The 22,142-nt window shown below is 56.2% G+C and overlaps 1 protein-coding gene across 1 annotated transcript; it reads left to right on the top strand.

Annotated features, from left to right (window-relative positions):
- The first annotated feature begins 2,921 nt into the window (after positions 1-2,921).
- Positions 2,922-21,922, top strand: DTL (denticleless E3 ubiquitin protein ligase homolog). The gene is made up of 15 exons (XM_060184312.1): positions 2,922-3,372; positions 3,414-3,539; positions 3,860-3,958; positions 4,473-4,534; positions 4,675-4,795; positions 6,093-6,158; positions 7,337-7,449; positions 7,585-7,658; positions 10,282-10,385; positions 10,594-10,698; positions 11,965-12,077; positions 15,781-15,870; positions 17,589-17,721; positions 18,490-19,262; positions 20,554-21,922. The coding sequence occupies exons 1-15, from the start codon at positions 2,922-2,924 to the stop codon at positions 20,650-20,652; spliced, it is 2,529 nt and encodes an 842-aa protein (XP_060040295.1). The 3' UTR covers positions 20,653-21,922.
- The last annotated feature ends 220 nt before the right edge of the window (positions 21,923-22,142 follow it).

Raw genomic sequence — 22,142 nt, 5'->3', positions numbered from 1 at the left:
GGGGGAGGAGGAGAGAGAAGGGGAGCCGAGGCCCGTCTGCTGAGCCGGGGTCTGGGCGGCCGCGGGAGGCTGGAAGGGGTCCCCGCTCGCACCCAGGGCTCAGGGCGGAGGGTCCCGCACGCCCATACCCTCCTGCGCGGGGCCCCCGAGGCTGCAGACCGGCTGGCGCTGAGCTCTGCCCCTGCCCGCAGGCCCCCTCCTCCCTCTCTCCCTTCTCTCCAGCGGCGGCGGCCGGAGGAGAGGACGCGTCACGCAGGGTCACAGCCCGCTCGGCCCCTCCTCCTCCCCGACACCCGGGACGCCTGCTGGCCCCAAGCCCCCGCGGCAGGGCCCGCGTGGACCCTTGTCCTCTGCTCGGCCCCGGGGGGGGGGGGGGGTCTCCTGGCCCCGCGAGGAGCCTTTATGCTGCTGGCGGGCTGCGTTTGTTTTTGATATTTATTCCATTTTGTTGCCGTTCTTCATTGTTGTAGTTCTTATTGATGTCGTCGTTGTTGGACAGGACAGAGAGACATGGAGAGAGGAGGGGGAGACAGAGAGGGGGAGAGACAGACAGACACCTGCAGACCTGCTTCACCGCCTGGGAAGCGACTCCCCTGCAGGTGGGGAGCCGGGGCTGGAACCTGGATCCTTACGCCGGTCCTTGTGCTTTGCGCCACGTGCGCTTAACCTGCGGCACTACCGCCCGGCTCCCTCATTGGTGTATTCTAACCCATTCACACCGTGTCTAAGAAACAAGGTAGGATGTCTGTCTTGAATTCCTACAAATCACACGATAACTTCATTTACTCTCCGTAAAGAACCACCACCTTGTTAATCTCTCTGAGATCAGTACACGTGAGATTCTGCAGTTTAGATTAAATGAAATGACAGACTAGGTCTCCGGTACAAGGGCAAGCTTCGTACCTTTTCCTCTACCGGCTCACAAAAGCTCTGAGGACTAACGAAGAGCTGGCAGACCAGGCAGGTGGCGTAATGTTTAGGGCCACACTCTGAGGGGTGGTTCGCTTGAGATCAACTATGTGAGGCCAGAGGGAGAAGGGTTGTTTGGTCAGACAAGCTCATTGCCAGCTATTCTTATGAAGTGGCTTCCACGGTGAGTCAAATGCTTGCTAGCAGTCAGTGACTGTCACCACACAGCTAGATAGTAGTAACAACTTAGCGTCTGCTTTGTTGGGGCTCAGTGCCAAGTGGATGGCTATTTGCTTCAAAAAGATCAGCAGGAAGCCACAGTACTTAAAACCCTGAAGTCACATGTACTATTGCTGGGAATAAACAAAAATGTTAATTTTGTAGGCACCAGTAGAATCACATATATCAAGAAGTCTTAATGGACTAAGGAGGAGAGTTGGCTTCACTCTCATATAGAATTTCCAAGAAGTTTTATTTTGTTTTTCAGAAGACAAAACATATATACTTACCTGTTCAGTCTAAGAAATTAAACTCTATAACTAGTATACAGAACATAACAGACTAGTATGACTCAAGAAACTGAGTAGTTTTAAGTCTGTCAACTCTACAAAGATAATTATCTTCCTGAGGATGAAAGATTCCTGACTCCAACCACCTGAAACCAGCAGAATACCGTTTCCTCCTATTTAATAATACAAAACAAGAAGTCTATTGACATGCAGTGTTTCTATTTTTTAAATATTTATATATTCTCTTTTATTGCACTTGTTTTATTATTGTAGTTACTATTGTTGTCACTGATGTCGTTGTTGTTGGATAGGACAGAGAGAAATGGAGAGAGGAGGGGAGGACAGAGAGGGAGAGAGAGACAGACACCTGCAGACCTGCTTCACCGCCTGTGAAGCGACTCCCCTGCAGGTGAGGAGCCGGGGTTCGAACCGGGATCCTCATGCCGGTCCTTGTGCTTTGCGCCACCTGCGCTTAACCCGCTGCGCTACCGCCCGGCTCCCTCCTCTATTCTTTTTTAAACAGAGAAGCAAGGGCTTAACTTTTAAAAAAAAATTATTTTCCCTTTTGTTGCCCTTGTTGTTTTTATTGTTGTTGTAGTTATTACTGTTGTTAGATAAGACAGAGAAATGGAGAGAGGAAGGGAAGACAGAGAGGGGGAGAGAAAGACAGACACCTGCAGACCTGCTTCACCGCCTGGGAAGCGACTCCCCTGCAGGTGGGGAGCCGGGGGCTCGAACCGGGATCCTTATGCCGGTCCTTGTGCTTTGCGCCACCTGCGCTTAACCCGCCGCGCCACTCTCTCCAGTGTTCGCCCTGCTAACTGGCAGCGATGGCTGGCTGCTTCTCGGGGCCTGTTTCACTGGCTTCTGGAAGTTTGCTTGTAAGTCTAAGCAGACGCAAAGCGTCTCGGTTTCTGGCCGGACCGTGGGTGCGACAGTAGGCTGGAGAGGCCGCGGGTCACCCCAGATGCTTTTCCGAAGAGAAGAGGCCTCGGGGCACAAAGGAAGCGGCGTCCGGCGTGTGGCCCTGCGGCTGCCCTGCTCAGAGCTGAGGTTCTGGACACTGTCGCGGGAGTGGCGCGGCCTTGCTGGTCGCCTCTCCTAGAGACGGGGCTGGGTGGGCTTCTGTCTGGCGTGGAGGTAGACAGACAGACAGACAGACGCCTGGTAGGTGGCTCAGTGGATGGGGCAGTGAACGCTCAAGCGTGAGGTCCGGAGTTCAAGCCCCAGCAGCACACGTACCAGGGTGACGTGGGTTCTTTCTCCTCCTTTCTCATGGATAAACAAAATCTTTAAAAAAAGAAGTGTGCGTGCGTGCGTGCGTAAGTTGAGTCTGAAAACTCAGGTTTCTGTGTCCTTGGGAAGCTTGCACGTGACCCCTGAGGCTGGAGCTGGGAGGGCAGCAGCAGAGCCCGCAGAGGGTCCAGACGGTCGTGGCGGCTGTGGTGGGGAGCGGCCGGTGAGCCAGGCAGCCCTCGCCCACTAGAGCGCACGCACACTCGCATGAGCGAGCGAGCGAGGCCCCGCGCAGCCGCCCAGAGTCACCAGATGGAATCGCCTTGCGGGAGCAGGGAGCACACGCACGCCCGCCGCGCCAGTCCACCCAGCTGGAGATCTGGCCTGTGGGTGCGAGCCTGTCGGTTCCGCTCCGGCTCTGGGTGCGAGCCCGTCTGTTCCGCTCCGGCTCTGGGTGCGAGCCCGTCTGTTCCGCTCCGGCTCTGGGTGCGAGCCCGTCGGTTCCGCCCCGGCTCAGACCACACGCGTGCACTGGGACGGCATGCTTGGGGTGTGTTGGGTGTGGGTCCTGCAGCAGAGCTGGTGGCTTATACAGGGCCGGAGGCCAGTGCTTCCCGCTTACCTGGTGGCGCGGGAAAGCAGCTGCACACCTCTGGGGAGCCTGTGACACGGGAGCCGGGCGGGATGAGACTCAGCGCCGTGGCGTGCGGCGTGCAGCGTGTGGCGTGTGACATGGCAGCTGACGGCCTGTGTTTGCAGGCTGGCCCCCGCCGCTCCCGCTGCAGTCCCTGCTCTCAGGCTACCAGTGCCGCTGCGGGGATGAGCACACTTCCTATGGAGAGACGGGAGCCCCAGTCCCTCCGTTCGGATGCACCTTCTCTTCTGGTGAGTGTCGTGGTCGTGGTCGCGGGAAGCCGGGCGGGCGGGCGTCTCCCTGCGCGTGGAGCCTCCCTCGTAGCGGTTCTCCTGGGTTTTGCAGTCGGCTTCCCCATCTTGTGCGGAGAACGAGGCCTCTTAACTTCGAGGAGGAGAGGAGAACTTGTGGCCCTTGGGCTCGGCCCCCTGCTGGGCACAGACAGACAGACAGCCAGTGTGCGGCCCCTCAGGGCGCTCCTCCCTCCCTCCCTCCCTCCCTCCCTCCCTCCCGCCTGTGTGTGGCTCCCCGACCCACCCCGCTGCTTCTGCTCCCTCTCCCTCTCCCGCAGCGCCCGGCGCCGAGCGCGTCCTCGCGGTGGCCAACGAGGAGGGCTTCGTCCGGCTGTACGACACGGAAGCGCGGGCGGCCCGGCAGGCGTGCACGAAGGGTGCGTCCTCCCCTCCCTCGCTTCTGAGGGCCCTGTCTAGAACCCCGCTCGAAGAAACGGGGCCGTGAGCTGGCGGCAACAGCAGCCGGCGGAGAAGACGAGAGACTCCCCGGGACCCTCCCTGCCTGGGTGGCTTCCCGCGGCAGGGCGGTGCGGCGGCGCCGAGCACACTAGCGGGGCCAAGGGGCCTGTCACTGAAGCCGCCGGCCGCGCCTGCTGTCGCGTGGTGGGGGGCGTTGCCTTCAACGTCTCTCCCGAGTGACCGTCTTCCGTGAGGACGGCAAAGTGGCAACGTGCTGCTGTCTGGCGGGGCGTCCGGAAGCTTCGCGAGGGGCAGAGCCTCCGGTGGGAGAGGAAGTGGGAGAGCGCGAGCCCGGATGAGGGGAGGCCGCTGCAGAGGGGGTGCCGGGTGCCGGGTGCGAGCCGAGCCGGCGGGGCCGTGGCGTCTGTGGGCCCACAGATTCCTGGGTCCCGTCCCCGCTGACCGCCCCTGACTGTCGCGCTCTCTGTTTAGAGTGGATGGCTCACTGGAACGCTGTCTTTGATCTCGCCTGGGTCCCCGGCGAACTTAAACTTGTAAGTGGCTCCCTCTCTCTCTCTCTCTCTCTCTCTGTCTCCCTCTCTCTCTCTCCCTCTCTCTCTCTCTCTCCCCCCCGGGGTCTGGGTCGGTGCCTGCGTGCACTGGGGGCGCTGAGCTCGGTGCCCTCGTTTTGAAGGTGACGGCAGCAGGGGACCAGACGGCCAGGCTCTGGGATGTGAGTGCCGGCGAGCTGATGGGGACGTGCAAAGGGCACCAGTGCAGCCTCAAGTCTGTCGCCTTCTCCAAGTTTGAGAAAGGTAGGTGGGTCTGCCCCTCTCCTCGCCTTTGGTGCCGGCTCCCAGTGTCGCAAGTCTTCTGCTCGTGCCGGTCGAGGTTCTAGAAGGGCTGAACGCCTCGGCGCTCGGCGAGAGAGCTGGTGCCTTTCAGCTCTTCTGGGGGCCGCTCTGTGTTGCTCCCGAGCAGACAAGCTCCTGAGAAAGTCGTTTGAACATCTGGTGTTAGCTCTGGCCTGGAAGTCCGTAGGTGAGGTGAAGATGGGTCAGCCCCTGGAGTCCAAACCCTGTGCGGGGCGTTCAGACTCTGCCTGTAAAGTGCAGGCGGTGCGGGGGGCCAGGGCGGGAACCTGAGGCGCTGGATGCAGCTCAGAAGTGATTCCGACAGCCCCGGCCCTGGCTGGGTTCCAGCCGTCGCTCACCGCTCATCTTTCCTGCGTCTGTGGCGTGGCGCGGTGGCCAGGGGTGACTGGGGGAGTGACAGGCGACACGACAGCACTGTCGCGAGTGGGGGCTTCTGACTTGTCTTTTATTTTCTCTTTCATTTGTTTCCCATTAGGTTTCCCCCCCCCCCATGCTAGAGAAACTGAACAGAGCCCTTCTCGGCTCTGGCTTAGCAAGGTGTCAGGGATTGAACCTGCATCTTCCAGGGCAGCTCAGGCATGCAGGTCTAGTGTGCCGCAGGGTCCTGGTCCTGTGGTGGCAGGGGGGTTGAACCTAGGACTTCAGAGTCTCCGGCGGGAGTCTCTTTGACCTTTATGCTAGCTGCCCCCACCCTGTGTGTCTTTCTCCCTCCCTCCCTCCCTCCTCTTTCAACTTTTCTGTCCTACCCAATAAAGTGGGAAGATGGCCGCAGGGAGCAATGGATTCCTGGTGATAACGGGGGGGGGGGGGGGGGGGGGTGTGTGTGTGCTAGAAGTAGGCGGGTGGCCTTTTGCCCTGCTCCCCGGTCATCTTCAGGTGGCCCGGTGCACACTCGCCGGCTGGACACCCCCGGGCCACAGCCTGAGGGCGGGCAGGATGTAGCTCTGCGATAGATAGGCTCTGTGGTCTGCGTCTTCTGGCGTTGCCATCTCTCCCAGCTGGACCTGCGTTTCCTGAACTAGAGCAGGGTGCTGCCTGCTGCTCGTGGCCTGGGTGGGGTGTGAATGGCAGTGGGACACACACATGCGGCCGTTGACTCTGCCACTGCTTGCTTTTCTCTCTCTTCCTGGGCTGCGCTCCCCTCGGATTCAGCCTCGAGTCACACGCAGTACCTAATGGAGAGCGCCGGGGAGCTTAGCTTCAAGTCGTTTAACTCTTTTAAAACTCTTCCCCACAGCTGTGTTCTGTACAGGCGGAAGAGACGGCAACATTATGGTCTGGGACACCAGGTGCAACAAGAAAGGTGATCTGCGTAGTGGGGCGTTTCATTGTTTCCACTGAGGTTGGTGGTAGCATCTCACCACAGGCCCTGTAGGTCTGGTTTCCTTTTTCTGCTCCCCTGCTGCAAGCCTCAGGGCTGGTGTGCTGGTGCGCTAAGCCCCGCTCATCTCAGTGTCTTCTCAACTGTACGCACTGAGGAACTGACAGTTGCCACATGGCTTCCGTGCTGAGTGGCTTAGAATTTTATGAAAAATTTTCCTACGAAGAACTGGGTTGAGTGAAAAAGAATTAAATTCTATTTCCCCGAGGTACCATTAAGCCGCAGTCGTCTTCTTGATCACTTGTATGAAAATGGTTCATTTCTTTTTTTACTACTATATTCGTTTGCTTTTTGGATACAACCAGCCAGAAATTGAAAGGAGGGAGATAGACACTCGCAGCACTGTTTCGCCATTTGTAAAGCTTTCCCCTACGCATGGAGATCTGGGGCTTGAACCCCATGACCTTATGCAGTGTAACATGCGCTCAACCAGGTGCGCCCATGCTTGGCCCCCAAAATAGTTCATTTCTAGTGGTGTATTTTCAAAACGGTTTGAGACTCACAACAGTATTGAGCAGAAAAATGCAGAATTCTCCCATGTCCCCGTCCCCACACAGCCTCCCGTCAGCGTCCACGGCAGAGCTGCACGTCAATCGCATGATGAGCCATGACCATGCAGCTGTGCGTGTGCGCTGGTTCTCGTGATTGCGTGCTGGCATGTAGCTTCATGACAGGGGCCGGATGTTTGCAGCCCTGGAGATCCTTGTTGCCCCCTCGGCCTCTTCGTCCTCAGCCCTCTCCACTGAGTTTGGCCACCGGGGGTCTGCTTCCTGGCTCAGTGCTTTGGCTTCCCCGAAGGTTGTGCAGAATGCAGCCACTTCCGGTCGCCTTCTCTAAGTGATGGGCATTTCTCTCCTCCGTGTCTCATGGCTTAGTTTCGTTTTTTAGCACTGAGTACTTTCCCAGTACCCGTTTCCTCCTGGAGTAATGTCGCTCGCTGCTAGAAACTCCATGCTCCTCAGTGCACAGGAGGCGGCGTGCAGCAGCCCTGCTGACTGACTCCTTGGGGGCCGTTAATTCTGGGGTCTGTGTCTGCATCCTACTTGAGCGTGACGAGAAAGTTCTGCCACCTGAGGCGGTTTCCTGTGAATATCTTTCAGACGGATTTTACAGACAAGTGAACCAGATCAGTGGAGCGCACAATACTGTAGACAAGCAAACGCCTTCAAAGCCCAAGAAGAAACAGAATTCAAAAGGGCTCGCTCCTTCTGTGGTAAGGCTTTCCACACGGCCGCGTGGAGGTGGGGGTACTGGGGAGGCTCGGTCCAGCGCGCTCATACCTGCGCCTCCTGGTGGTGGAGATTGTGGGACTGCTTTGGGGTTTCCTTCTTACTTGGCTGTGATTTAGGATTCCCAGCAGAGCGTTACCGTGGTCCTCTTTCAAGATGAGAATACGCTGGTCTCGGCGGGAGCTGTGGACGGGTAAGTATCTCTGGGTGACTTGAGGGGGCGTCTTGAATGAACTGCAACGGAGCAGTCACCTAGCCCTTATAAGTGAATGTCTGTGGTGGTTTTGCCTTCAGGGTTCTCGCTGGGGCTCAGTACCTGCACCACGAATCCACAGCTCCTGAATCCCATTTTGTTGCCCTTGTCATTCTTGTATTGTTATTGCTGTTGTGGGACAGGACAGAGAGAGGAGGGGAGAGAAAGACAGACACCTGCAGACCTGCTTCACCGCCTGTGAAGCGACTCCCCTGCAGGTGGGGAGCCGGGGGCTCGAACCGGGATCCTTACGCCGGTCCTTGCGCTTTGTGCCACGTGCGCTTCACCCGCTGCGCCGCCGCCCGGCCCCGTCTGTGCTTTCAACTTCTTTTTTTACCAGAGCCCTGCTCCACTCTGGCTTACGGTGCTGGAGGTTGAGGCTGGGATGTTGGAGCCTCCAGTGTGGTTTCTTTGCATAACCACTGTGCTATCTACCCTGCTCTAACTTTTTGGCACAGCGAGCACCCCAGCGAGAAGAGGAGCTGAATTGTGCAGAACAGACTTGGTCTGAGCTTTTGCTCAGGTGCTGGGTGAGCTGCTGCGTCTGACGCCGTTGACACGTTGTCTGGCACACGGCTGCCAGTGCCTTCTCTGCCACCACGTCAGCTGGAAGGGCGGCCTGCTTGTCTTGTGCGGCATAGGTAGTTAATGATTCTGTGACGCCTCGAAAAGAGGAGTCTGATTCTGGGCCTATCATTGGCCGTGTCTGGAAGTGATCGAACTGTAGATCAAATGGTATTCGCTTAATTGCCGTCCCTGAATTACAGGGCTGGGGAGACAGCATAAAGGTTATGCCAAGACTTGTGTGCCTGCGGCTCTGGGGTCCCAGCTTCCATCCCCAGCACCACCATCAGCCAGAGCTGAGCAGTGCTCTGCAGTGGACGAGGAGGAGGAAGAGGGAGGGAGGGAGCGGAGGAAAGAAGTAAGCTGAATTCTAGGGACTTTTTACCCCTCCCACCAAGATTGTGCTGGGACTCAGCGCCTCTCACCCCGCTCCCGGTGGCCAGAGTGGGAGAGATGCAACGTCACACCTGCAGCACCTCTCTGCAGCCTCCCCTGCAGGCGGGGACCAGAAGCTGGCTTCTCCTCACACGTGGTGAGCTGTGCTCTCTACCGGGTGAGCCGCCACCTGGCCCAGAAGAACAGAGTCTGTATGCCCCTTTTTTGCCCATTTTGTATTCCAAGACACATTTATCCTTGCAAAAATAAAACTTAATCTTACAGAATGGTCATTAGAGCTAGTGTCCGCTGGACCCGACTTGGGCACGAATGAGGGACTGACTAGCTGCAGGGTGTGCGTGTGAATCTCACGCCAGCCTCTACTGCGCGGGTGCTTCCTGATACCTGCCGCGTGGATAGGTGGGGTTAAGACTGCTAGCTGGCTGGAGAGAGGGCAGAGCGGTTATGCAAAGGGCCCTGATGCCTGAGGCTCCGGGGTCCCAGGTTCAGTCCCCAGCACCACCATAAACCAGAGCTCTTTAGTCATCTGGTAGCTTTTATATGTTCCTCTCTCACTAAAATAACATCAGAAGTACTTAGTGGAAACATACACAGAGCATTAAAAGGCTGTCCGGTAGGTGAATGAAAGTTTCTGTTCTGCCCTGAACAGGGATGTTGTTGCGCTAGGTGGTGAGCACTGCAGAGCTGTGCCCGCCGGGTCAGCGCGTTGCTTTTGACGTCAGGATATGTACTCAGTGTTGCAGCTGGGGAGTGTTTTCTATAAAACAGTGGAACAGCCACTGTCAGCGCCCTGCCTTCCCCTTCCCCTGCCCCTGCCCCTGCCCCTTCCCCCTTCCCCCTTCCCCCTTTCCCTTCCCCCTTCCCCCTTTCCCCTTCCCCCTTCCCCTTCCCCCTTTCCCTTCTCCCTTTCCCCTTCCCCTTCCCCTTCCCCCTTTCCCTTCCCCCTTTCCCCTTCCCCTTCCCCCTTTCCCTTCCCCCTTTCCCCTTCCCCTTCCCCTTCCCCCTTTCCCTTCCCCTTCCCCTTCCCCCTTTCCCTTCCCCCTTTCCCCTTCCCCCTTTCCCCTTCCCCCTTTCCCTTCCCCCTTTCCCCTTCCCCTTCCCCCTTTCCCTTCCCCCTTTCCCCTTCCCCTTCCCCTTCCCCTTCCCCCTTTCCCTTCCCCTTCCCCTTCCCCCTTTCCCTTCCCCTTCCCCTTCCCCCTTTCCCTTCCCCCTTTCCCCTTCCCCTTCCCCCTTTCCCTTCCCCCTTTCCCCTTCCCCCTTTCCCTTCCCCTTCCCCTTCCCCCTTTCCCTTCCCCTTCCCCCTTTCCCCTTCCCCCTTTCCCTTCCCCCTTTCCCTTCCCCCTCCCCCTTCCCCCTTCCCCCTCCCCCTCCCCTCCCCCTCCCCTCCCCTCCCCTCCCCTCCCCTCCCCGGGAAGAAACTCAGAACAACCCTCACTAGGTCAAGTCACATCTGCTTCCTTTCTGCCGGGGTAGCGTTAGCCTGACAGTGGTTGTTTTCCAGCCGTAGCTCCAGCGTGCCTGGTTCGTGTGCCAGGAGTCGCGGTGGTTGCAGCCGGGCGCTGGCTGGGGACCGCACGATAGATAACTCTTCGCCTTGCTTTAGGGTCATCAAAGTCTGGGACTTGCGGAAGAATTACACGGCCTGTCGACAAGAGCCCATAGCGGCCAAGCTCTTCCCATACCCGGGCAGCAGCACCCGGAAGCTGGGTGAGCCGCCAGAGACCTGGGGCGCGGGGGGTGGGGGGGCGCGCTTGTGCCGGTGTGCGGTGGACCTTTGGAAGGTGACTCGGTAGTTTCCTTCCCTGTTTGAGGGGCAGCGGTGGGGTGTGTCTTGCGGCAGCATCTTCTCGCCTCCGCCTTTACTCCTAGGCCCCCTCGCCAGCAGTAGGTGAACTGACTGTGTCTGCCTTTCCAGGGTACTCCAGTCTGGTGTTGGACTCCACCGGCTCCACTCTGTTTGCTAACTGCACAGATGACAGCGTCTACATGTTCAATATGACCGGGCTGAAGGTTTCTCCGTGTAAGACCGAGTCGCTCAGCTCTCCCCCCCGCCAAACACACACACACACACACACACACACACACGCACAACGTGTACATGTTCAATATGACCGGGCTGAAGGTTTCTCCGTGTAAGACCGAGTCGCTCAGCTCTCCCCCCCCCAAACACACACACGCACACACACACGCCTCTCCCTGTCTCACTAGGGTCATCTCTGGGGCTTGGGGCCACCCATTGTGGTGGCCTTTTTGTTCTCTTTTCTTTTCTGATAGTCAGAAACACCTGCAGGTAGAGACGGGGGTTTGAACCTGAGTCCTCGAGTGTGATAACTCTAGAGTGTGCACTCTACCTGGTATGCCACTGCCCCCTCACTCATTTCTCAGGACTTCCGTGTTAATGATCATTTATCTGATTTTATTTTTTTCTAAATGAAACTTGATACGGTCTGAGAAGTTTGGGGTCTTTGATAATCTTCAAAAGAAAAGTAGAATCTGATATTTTTAAAAACTAGTAAGTGGTATTTTTAAAAAGTTATTTTTATTTGACAAGATATTTTAAGAGTCCAGAGTGTGGGGAACTGCCTGCAGCAGACTCAAGGTAGTAAGGCAGGGGCAGCTTTCCCCATTTGAAATGTTGGCACTGTGCGTCCTGCCGTCCTTTCTTAGACCAGCAGGTGGCAGTCGCTGCTTAGAGGTTTGCTGGTGTTCAGGTGTGTGTGTACATGGATTTTCCACTGAGAGTTTGGAGGTTAGGGTGGTGCACCATTCATCTGTGTTGTGTGGGTGGGGAATCGCCTGTCAGTGGGTTTACGTATCGGGATTGTCTTGAATTCGGTTTCCATTTACGGAAAGTTTGACCTGTTGGGCTCTTGTTGACAAACTCTAAATACGCAGAGGGACCCCCTTCCTCACCACCCCAGGTTTGCTTCTGGTGAAAGGGAGGGAGGTTAGTGTAGGTGCTTCGGAGTCCCTCACAGTTATCCTTTCCTCTGTTACACGGAAGTTGCCTTTTCTTTCCCGAGAGTTACTGTCCAGCGGCCGAGCTTCCCCGGTGCCAGGTTCTGCTCTCACGTTGCTCTAGACCAGACTACCCTCCTTGGTGCCGTGTGTGATGAGGTAGCCGGTCCTCAGGGCAGCGCTGAACCTCGCGGGAGTCCTGACAGAAACAGACTGTCCCCGGTAGACTGACTGACTGACTGACTGACTGACTGACTGCAGTGCTGCACTGTACGTATCGTGAGGGAAAGTACTGTTCAAGTGATCTGACTTTCCTCCCTCCTGGCAGTGGCCGTCTTCAGCGGACATCAGAACTCGACCTTCTACATCAAATCCAGTCTTAGTCCCGACGACCAGTTTTTAGTCAGCGGCTCGAGCGATGAAGCCGCCTACATCTGGCAGGTAAGTTGCCAGTTTCTCGTGGCAAAGCCTTCTGTGCAAGGTGAGCACGTAGCGGGAGCCCTTGCCGCACAGACGCCTCGCGGACACCGCTTCTTGCCTCTCGGCACCTGGGAGCTCACGCTGGCCACGGAGCAGACAACCCCGGGACCACAGTTTCCGAGATTGTCGGGAAATGAGAGAGTCTGAGTTCTGGGTGAAACCTGAACTCTTGTCGTGCCGCCAGGACAGCCGTGTGGGCCCTGCCTTTCTGGCCTGTGGTTCCAGCTCATCAGGTCGGTTCAGCTGACACCAGAGCGGCGTAATGCGAAGCCTCTTCCCTCGCTCCCCGTCTCTGCTAATGTCTGGCTCTTTACGGCAACGTCTGGGAATCCGGTGGTCTGAGAGCATTAAGGACTTTCTTCCTTGGAGCTAGAGATCACCTAGGCTATCCTGCAGTTCTGTAACTGTCTTGGGCACTGGTGAATGAGATGGTCAGAGTTGACACATTTAGGGTTTTGGAGGCATAGTGTTTAACAGCTCGTAAACCCAGTGTTGTCGGACCCGTGCTCAGGAAACAGTGCTTCCTCCCTGGTCCTTGCAGCCTCTAAAAAGACCTGTCCCCGTGAGCAGCAGGGTGGCGCAGCAGAAGCGCGCTGGGCCCGTAAAAACACCCGCCCGTGCTGCGTTCCCAGGACAGGGACCTTTAAGTCACAAAGCGTAATTCCTTAGCTGAATTTTACCCAGCTTTTCAGGAAATGCCAAAAAGCACGTTCTCTGTGAAGACAAAGGCTCGCTAGCGTCTTCAAAGGCTTCAGGGGGCCCCCGCACACTTTGCTGAGAGCACAGGCTAGATGTGCAGGGACCGGGGTTCAATTCTGCGGCTCCTGCCTGTGCGCGGGGGAAGCTTAGCAGTGAAGCAGTGCTGCAGATGTCTTGTCTCTGTCTCTCTCCCGCCTTCTCTAAAAAGTCTTTAGTATTGGTATCTGATGGGCGTGGAGTGGAGATCCTGATCTACCCAGGTATCTGTGTTGACTTAACTCTAAAGTTTGGTTTGGTTTGATTTTTCACCAGAACACTACTCAGCTATGGCTTACTGTGGTGCTGGGTATTGAACTTGGGACCTTGGAGCCTCAGGCATGAGAGCTGTTTTGCATAACCACTATACTATCTCCCCAGTTCTTAAAGCATGTTTTTTATAATTTCTTTTAATATTGGGGAGGGGGTGTAAACAGCATAACAGATATGAAAAGAGACTCCTACCTGAGGCTCCAAAGTCCCAAGTTCCTTCCCCCCACACTACCAGAGCTGAGAAATGCTCTGGTTAAAAAAACAATAAATATACATGTATGTGTTCGGGCCTGACAAGCACACTCGGATTGTACACAGATGTTGTGGACCCATTACTCATTTTCTTCCCCCTCTGCCTGTGTGTACGTGCAGACACAACCTGCAGGCAGGCAGCTCGCGTGTAATACCTGTGGTGCGACCTGCAGGCAGGCAGCTCGCGTGTAATACCTGTGGTGCGACCTGCAGGCAGGCAGCTCGCGTGTAATACCTGTGATGTGTGGAGAGTCTGGAGTTTCCTCCCTCGTGCGAAGGCCTTTCTGATTGTCTCGGACGGGGGCCAAGGGAAGAGCCCTCTTGAGAGAGGCACAATAAGAGACGTGGCTGTTGTCCGCCGGTTGGGAGCTCTTCCGTGCATGGCTAACCCTTTCCAGGTTCCCCGGCGGGGTCACATGTCAGTGCTGAGTGACGTGGCTTAGACATGATCTCCTGCCTGTCCGCACATGTCACCATGGAGCCCTGATAGCTGAGACTCTGGCAGGCGCACTGCTCCCAAAACGGAGCTGCCTGGTGAGGCTCTCCTGGGGGCTCAGTTTCTCCTTTCCCTGTTAAGATGGGAAGTTTAGAAGCGCTGAGGCCTCGTCTGCTGAGTTGGCTTTCAGAAGGTTCTGAATTCTTTGAAGTGTTGGAGTGTATCCTGTGCTAAAAGAGCCCCTGAGCACAAGAAAGGAGATGGGAAAGACAGGAGCTGAAGAAGGTGGGCTTTTAGCCTTCACAGCCCAGCAAAGAAGAGAAAGACCACAGCCTGTAAAACCTACTTGTCACATAGATTTTTGTCTTTCATTTCCTACCTCTCTCCACACCCCCTTACACGGCTCAGTTCTGCTAGAGCCACGAATAGCCTGGAGAGGTTATAAATAAGCTGCTCGGCACAGGAAGTGCAAATGATCTCAAGGCAGGAAGAAGGGAGGTCTGGCCTCCCGCTGGGCAGACGGGCCACTTGGGGAGGAAGAGCGTCCGTCTCTTGCACACTGGCCTGTGGAGTATTGATGGGGACGCAGGCTCCAGCCACTGCCGGGGGACTGGCTGCAGTCTCTCCGCCTTTCCTAAAGATCTTTATTAGAAAAGGCCAGGTCTTGCTGGGTGTTCTTCCCAGTACACATCTGTCTCTGCTTGGTTTTTATGAAGACAGAGTTCTCACAGTGTAGACCAGACCATTCTTGCCTTCGGAGGTGTGGGATCCCGTCTCTGCCCCCGCTCTGGCTACTGCAAGCTGCGTGCTGTCTGCAGATGTGCCTGTTCTGGGCTGGCCTCACGGGTGCTGTCACTCCTGGTCTTCCCTGACAAGACTTTGCTCACCATGCGGCCACGATGGCCACACGGGTCTGTGCTTTGGGCTTGATGGCCGAATCTCGCCTTGTTTGTGCGTTCCTCCCTCGCGGGTCGTGGGACTCCTGCTTTGCGGCTTTGGGGCTGAGTGTGCTTTTCACTTGTGCCTGAGAGAATTGTTGATGCAGTTCTAGCTTCTGAAGGCCAGTCCTTCCCCTTCTGATGCCGTATGTGACAGCTGGCATCATACCACACTTTGCCAGCTTTTCCAGGAGTCTGCGGGCCCGGGCCTTTTCCTCTTAGCTACTAAGGAAAGCTGCATCGGGCCCGGCAGTGGTGCGCGGGTCTCTTCCTCCTCCCCGCCTCAGTTTCTCCCTGTCTCACTAAACTAGGACGCACTTGGCTTGGTGCGTCTGCACCAAGAACTAAACGGGTGTTTAGTTCTCCTGAAACCTCCTCTTGATCCTGTGTGCACACACTCGGCTTCCCCGAGGTAATGCGGCGCTAGGCGTGAGGGAGAGGCCCCGGCTAGGTGGCGTGACCCTGTCCCTCGCTCGCTCGCTGAACAGGGAGGGGTTTCTGGTGATGAGCGTCTTGAGGTCAGGCTGCCCTGCTGGAGCTTAGTTCTTGCTGAGCTGCTGCTGCTCCTCTGAGGCCTGGGAGGGGCAGGGCCTTCAGGAGCTCAGGAGACCGCTCAGCGGCTTCTGCGGTCTCTTGGTTGGATCCCTCCCTGCCTGTGAGCCTGCCGGCTCCACAGACGAGTGGTGACAGGAGCGGGCGGCCCCGGGAGTCGGTGCCGAGCGCTGACTCGCCTCAGAGCTGCCCGGGAGACTGCATCCCACAGTGGGCTGGCTGGCCCCAGGCCTCTGCCAGACTGGCAGCTCTGGGGGGAGGCGGGTGACACCGCTCTTAACCCTTTGCTTTGTACCAGAGCGCGGCTCAGCTCTGCTGGTGCTCACTCACTTGGCTCAGTACAGTGGCAGGAGCTTTTGCTGCTGTTGGGAGGCACCAGTCTCAAGCTGTCAGGGTTCAGGGTTCCGGTGCAGACGTGTCCTCTTCCTGGAGCCCCGACACTCCACTGATCTGCCCTTTTCTCTGTCTCACGTGCTAGGTGTCCGCCCCCTGGCAGCCTCCCACCGTGCTGCAGGGCCACTCCCAGGAGGTCACCTCTGTGTGCTGGTGCCCGTCAGACTTCACAAAGGTGTGTAAGTAGTTCTGCGGTCCGTTTAAAAATCAGACTCCAGGGGGTCGGGCGGTGGCGCAGTGGGTTAAGCGCACGTGGCGCAAAGCGCAGGGACCGGCGTAAGGATCCCGGTTCGAGCCCCCGGCTCCCCACCTGCAGGGGAGTCGCTTCACAGGCGGTGAAGCAGGTCTGCAGGTGTCTGTCTTTCTCTCCCCCTCTCTGTCTTCCCCTCCTCTCTCCATTTCTCTCTGTCCTATCCAACAACAAAGCAACGTCAACAATGGCAATAATAACCACAACGAGGCTGCAACAACTAGGGCAACAAAAAAGGGGGGAAAATGGCCTCCAGGAGCGGTGGATTCATGGTGCAGGCACCGAGCCCAGCAATAACCCTGGAGGGGAAAAAAAAAAAAAAAAAAAAATCAGACTCCAGCTGTGTTTCCATCAAGTTCAGTTTTCAGGGGCTTTAAACATCTGGAAGGCAGTCGAGGTCTGCATGGACACTGATCAGCCAGATTCTGCTTTTCTCTGCAGAGCAGGGTCAGGGAACACCCGGCCCCCAGCTCCCCACCTGCGGGCGGTCGCTTCACAGGCGGTGAGGCAGGTCTGCAGGTGTCCGTCTTTCTCTCCCCCTCTCTGTCTTCCCCTCCTCTCTTAATTTCTCTGTCCTATCCAACAACAACAACTATGATAACAATAACAATAACTACAACAAGCACAACAACAAGGTCAACAAAATGGGAAAAATAGCCTCTAGGAGCAGTGGATTCATAGTGCAGGTACTGAGCCCCAGCGATAACCCTGGAGGGAAAAAAAAAAATCTAGCCTCTTAATTATGGTGACCCTCAGGCAAAGAGCTTTCTCATCCAGTGAGTGTGATGGGGGGAGAGGTGAGAGAGATGAGGATGTGAACTGTCACGTACGGAGTACGTGCTCCCCGAGTGAGAGCTATTATTAATGGACCTGAGTAGCCAGACTCCAGGCATCTCTTGGGAAGCAGTTGAGCGTGTGTGTCTTCTGTTGGCCTCCCAGTAAGGAAAGGAAAAAGCTGCCAGTCTCTTGGGGGGCCAGGACTTAAGAGGACGAGTGTTCTTTTTTTTCTCTTTGGTTACTGAAATAGAGAAATTATGTAAACAAGTGCTGGGGAACAACTCTGCTACCAGCGGTCATCTGCCACCAGCTCCTCAGGCTGGACTTTCTCTGCCATAAAAGGCTTGGGACCGAGACCAGAAATGGCCAGATATTTTTACAGGGGCAAAGGTGGTTCTTTCTGCCCAGTGGACTCGTTTTCTCAGATTGCTTCTTACCTGAGGAAGAATCTCAAAAGAATGGTTTCATTCTGTGTGTCACAGCACACTAGAGTGGCGGCCTCTGGCCTTGAATTTACCCATGGCTTCAGGATTAAGGCAGACTGTAGAAATTGAATGATAGCTTAACTGTTTAATTGTTACGCAGAAAAGCAGTGAGAACAACTCAGCCAGATGCCGTGTCACTGGCTTTATTGTAGAGTTTTAGTAGTGACTAAAAACTAGCAGATGTGCAAACGAAGCCAGGGTCCACGTTTTCTGGGGTTTTGGGGTACCCTTGAGCAAGGACTGGAAGTCATTGCATAGATTTTTCAGAACCATTTTCTGTACTTGATCACATCAGTCGAATAACTCACCAGAAGGCTCTGTCTCCTGTTACTTGGTTGTGAATCTTTGGTTGAAACTCCTTAACTCCTTCCCGGTTCTCAGATCGCCACCTGCTCTGATGACAACACACTGAAAATCTGGCGCCTGAACAGGGGCTCTGAGGAGAGGTCAGCGGATAAACTCTCCCTCGTGGGTTGGGCCTCTCAGAAGAAGAGAGAGGTGAAATCTGACCCGGGTAAGAAGCATTGCCCTTTTTCTTTTCCCTTTCTTTCTTTCTTTCTTTCTTTCTTTCTTTCTTTCTTTCTTTCTTTTTTGCCAGAGCACTACTGAGCTCTGGCTGGTGGTGGTGCAGGGGATTGAACTTGGGACTTCGATGGTCTGATTTGCTGGGCCCAGTAGCGCAGAGTGATAGCGAGGTTCAGTCTTGTTTTGGTAGACTTTTAAATGGAGAACCCTTTCTGCTGTCTTCTTTTTCTTTTTATTCATGAGAAAGACAGGTGGAGAGAGAGAAAGAACCAGACATCACTCTGGTACATGTGCTGCCGGGGACTGAACTCCAGACCTCATGGTTGACAAGCCAGTGCTTTATTCATTGCACCACTTCACGGACCACTCTGCTTTATTCTTTTTTTTTTTTTTTTTTTTTCCACTCTGCTTTATTCTTTGCAGTAACTGTTTTGAACAGTGAGAAGAACTGGAGTGTAGCCCTGTATTTATTCCTAAAATAATTTAATATTCGGTTATTAGCCAGTGTGCTGGGCAGATAGTGTTTTTAGTTTTCCAGAGATTCATCATTGAACAGAATGGTCCAAATGCCCAAGGCCGCGAGTGGAGAAGCTGGCCCGTTAGTGAGAAGCAGGGAGCAGGTCAGGGAGCGCGCACACTTGCTGTCGGTAGTGCTGAGCGCATCAGAGCAGCTGGGCAGGGCTGTAGTCTTCCTTGACGAGAGCTGGGGAGCCGGGGCTGCTGTCGCTTCTGACGGCCATGCCCGCTTCCTTTTCAGTGGCAGTGACTAGCAGCCAAGGCACCCCCGCCAAAGCCCCCCGAGTGAAGAGCGGCCCCTCCGTCTCCTCCCCGTCCTCGGCAGCCTGTGCCCCGAGCCGTGCCGGAGACCTCCCCCTGCCCTCCAGCACCCCGACCTTCTCCCTGAAGACGCCGCCCGCCAGGCCTCGCTCCCCCGGCCGCAGGAGGGGCTCCAGCTCCTCCGTCTCGCCCAAGCCGGCGTCCTCTTTCAAGATGTCCCTCCGAAACTGGGTGACCCAGACACCGTCTCCGTCACCGCCCGTCACCCCACCTGCTTCGGAGACCCAGCTGACGTCCCCTAGGAAGGCCCTGATCCCCGTGAGCCTCGAGCCCCCGCAGACGGCGGCCTGCCCTGAGTCCCGGAGCAGAGTCAAGCGGCGGCTGGACCCCGGCCGCCTGGACGGCGGGAAGCAGAAGTGCCTGAAGAGCTGCAGCTGCGTGACCGAGCTGGACGGGCCGCTGGACAAGCCGCGCCTGGGTCTGTGCTGCCTCGCCGGCCCCCGGGACTCGGAGCCGAGCGCGGCCGAGGGCGTCTCCGAGCCCCCCTCTCCTGCCGAGGCCTGCGCCGCACTCCCTCTCCCCTCCGGCTCTTGTGGAGAAGGGACGGACGCAGGGGGCAAAGAGAACAGCTCCCCGGAGAGTAAGAACTGGCTCCTGGCCATGGCCGCCAAGCGCAGGGCCGAGGCCGCCTCTCCGCGGAGCCCCTCAGAGCAGACGCCCCGACGGCAGAGCACGAAGCCTTCTCCAGGCCCGGTAAGGCCGCGGGGCCTTTTCTCCTTAGGCCTAGGCCACGCTGCAGGTTGATGCTCCACCGGTTTCCGCCAGCCAGAATGTTACTGTGTGGTCAGCTTAAGTGAATGTTTTGTTCCCAGGGTTGCCAGATTTAGGAAATAGATGGAAAGGCAGGACGTGCTTTTAATGTGGGGTGGGTTTTGTTTTGTTTTGTTTTGTTTTGTTTTTTTGTTTTGCCTCCAGGGTTATTGCTGGGGCTCGGTGCCTGCACTACAAATCCACTGCTCCTAGAGGCCATTTTCTTACCCTTCTTGTTATTGTTGGATAGGACAGGGAGCAATCGAGATGGGGGAGAGAAAGACAGACACCTGCAGACCTGCTTCACCGCCTGTGAAGCGACCCCCCTGCAGGTGGGGAGCCGGGGGCTCGAACCGGGATCCTTGGCGCCGGTCCTTGCGCTTTGCGCCGTGTGCGCTTAACCCGCTGCGCTACTGCCGGGCCCTCGTTTTCAGCGTTTCATGCTAAAATGACTCTTGTTTCTCTAAGATTCAGTTACCTGAGGTGTGGGCCTCCCCCTCTGCTACGGCCACCTGCCCTGTGGTCTGGTTCCTGGTGTCGTCTGGGGCATGAGGCAGGCTTTTCCCTCTCTGCTTGGTCTCCACCATCACTTTTTATAGATTCCGCCCCTTTCTGCAAATAAGTCTGTGGGCGTGCACCACTAGATTTCCAGTGTGTAGTTAATCGATGGTTGTGAAAGTGAAGCGTGGAGACAGTTAATCGGAGGCAGTAAACTGGAGGCAGTAAACTGGACGCCTTGTCGGCCTCTGATCTTCCTTCTCAGCCACTTACGGCAGTGTTCTTGGGAGCTCTTTCTTTCTCTTTTTATTTTTTTATTTATTTATTTTAACATTCAGTTTAGTTCTGCTTACCTTTTAAGTTAATTATAAGGACACAGCTTGCTGCCAGAAACTGCTTTGAGGAAGACGTCACTGAGTCCTCTATCAGGTCACAGAACGCTGCCGAGACCACTGGGGAGGGGGCAGCCGTCACCCCCAGGCGGTGCTGTCTTTTCCAGGGAGCCAGTCTCGGCTCTGTTAGCAGGGCAGCAGCTGCAGACACAGACCAGCGTCCGGACCAACACGTCTCTGGGTTTCGAGTCCAGTCGGAACCTGAAGCTTGGGGGGAGCACGGCCTGGAGTGTCTTCTGTCCACACGGCGTGCTGCCGAGGTTCACCTCTGCCGAGTGCGGTGGCTTGCTGAGGGGCGTGTGGCCCTCACTGGACCTTCTCTGACGTCTTTGCCCTTCTCCTAGGTCACCGGCACTCCCAGCTCCATGAGGAAGATCTGTACGTACTTCCACAGGAAGCCCCAGGATGGCCTCTGCGGCCCTGAGCACTCAACGGAGTTATAGGCTCTCGCCCGACTCTGTCCTGAAGACGAGCCAGAGGCACAGCTGGGTGACTCCAGATGCCCATCTTTAGGAAAGCTGCCCCGACCCCGAGAATCCTCTGAGCTCTGAGTGCGCCTTGCCTGGTTCTCCTTGAGGTGGACACTTGGGGCTTCCCTCGCTTTTGGGGTAATGGCACCCCACTCACAGGGTTAAGAGCCAGGCTTGTCCTCCCAGAACAAATTCATTTGGTTTGAAATAGAATCTCAGCACTACATTTAAGTACGTGTGAAAATGCGATGTTCAGATAGCACGTTTATATTAGCTCAGTATTAAATATGATCTCTTATTTCCATCTGTACTTTAAAACCAGTGGTAAACGTCAGTTTCCTGTGGAAATGAGAAAGCGTTTCCTCTTTCCCCCCAAGACTGACCTCCCAGGTGAGGCGAGGTGAGGTGAGGTGAGGCTTCCCTGCGTTGCTGCTCACCGAGGGAGGAAGGGGGTGTCGGACCCACAGTCGCCCGTGCGCTGGCTCTCAGACTCGCTCCTCAGTTCTCTGGGGACTGCAGCTTTTACAAAAATTTATTAGGGAAATTGGTTCCTTGCTGATATTTTTATAAAAGAAATCCAGGATGTGAGAAATGTTGACTGTGTCGGCTTTTTTCCCCCTTCTTCCTGTACGTGAAGAGTGGTGGGTGGCACTCAGAATGCCGCGTTTCGCACCAGGTACTAACCGTGTAAAGACGGCTGGACGTTAGTAAAGTGCAAATGCCTGGAGAGCCTCCCGTGGCGGCCACCACCCCCACAGACACTACCTCACCGACGGAGCCTCCCGCAGAGCTCGGTGCTTTCTGCAGACAGAGACTTGTTTGTATCCACGCTCTGAAGGACTGTGTAGGCTATTCCGGTTTTTATCTTCATTTTAAAATCTCAGCAATGTTTTTTACTTGTTTGATCCCTAGTGACTTGGCCTTCAGATGACCTGGGTTAACTCGGCTTCTCCCTGCTTTTTATCAAGGACAAACAGATCCAGGGGCACCGTCCGGGGCTGTTTTCAACCCGGCACACTGTAGCACTGACTGGACGCTGAGGGGTTCTACTTAGAGCTGGCGTCTGATGTTTGAGTGGTGAGCTGTGGCGGGGCGGCATGTATCTGGCCGGGGGAGAGCCTGTCGGGCTGAGCGTAACTGGCCCACGGGAAAAGTAGCACTTGGAAGGGGAGCCCGAGGTCCAGTGTGATGGGTGATAACCACCCTCCCTGTGTCCAAATAATAAAGCCTTTGCCTCACTTGACGGCCTTTCTGAGCTTTGTCCGCGGTAAACCAAGTCCCCTCCTTAGTGCTCAAAGGCGTGACCCGGTCCAGGCTGCAGGAAGCTGGGGCCAGACGCGAGCCGCCTCATCTGGTCACTCTAAACAAGCTCTCCGACCCGGGCCTCTCCCTCGGGACGCCCCCGGCACGATTGCCGTGGCGCTGTGTCGGGGTTGCCTTTTGCCGTTTCCACGCAGGCCCTG

This window comes from Erinaceus europaeus, unplaced genomic scaffold (genome assembly GCF_950295315.1).
Source record: "Erinaceus europaeus unplaced genomic scaffold, mEriEur2.1 scaffold_1086, whole genome shotgun sequence".
Lineage (NCBI taxonomy): Eukaryota > Metazoa > Chordata > Mammalia > Eulipotyphla > Erinaceidae > Erinaceus > Erinaceus europaeus.
Note: the sequence above shows the minus strand (reverse complement) of the source record. Positions and strands in the feature narration are given on the sequence as shown.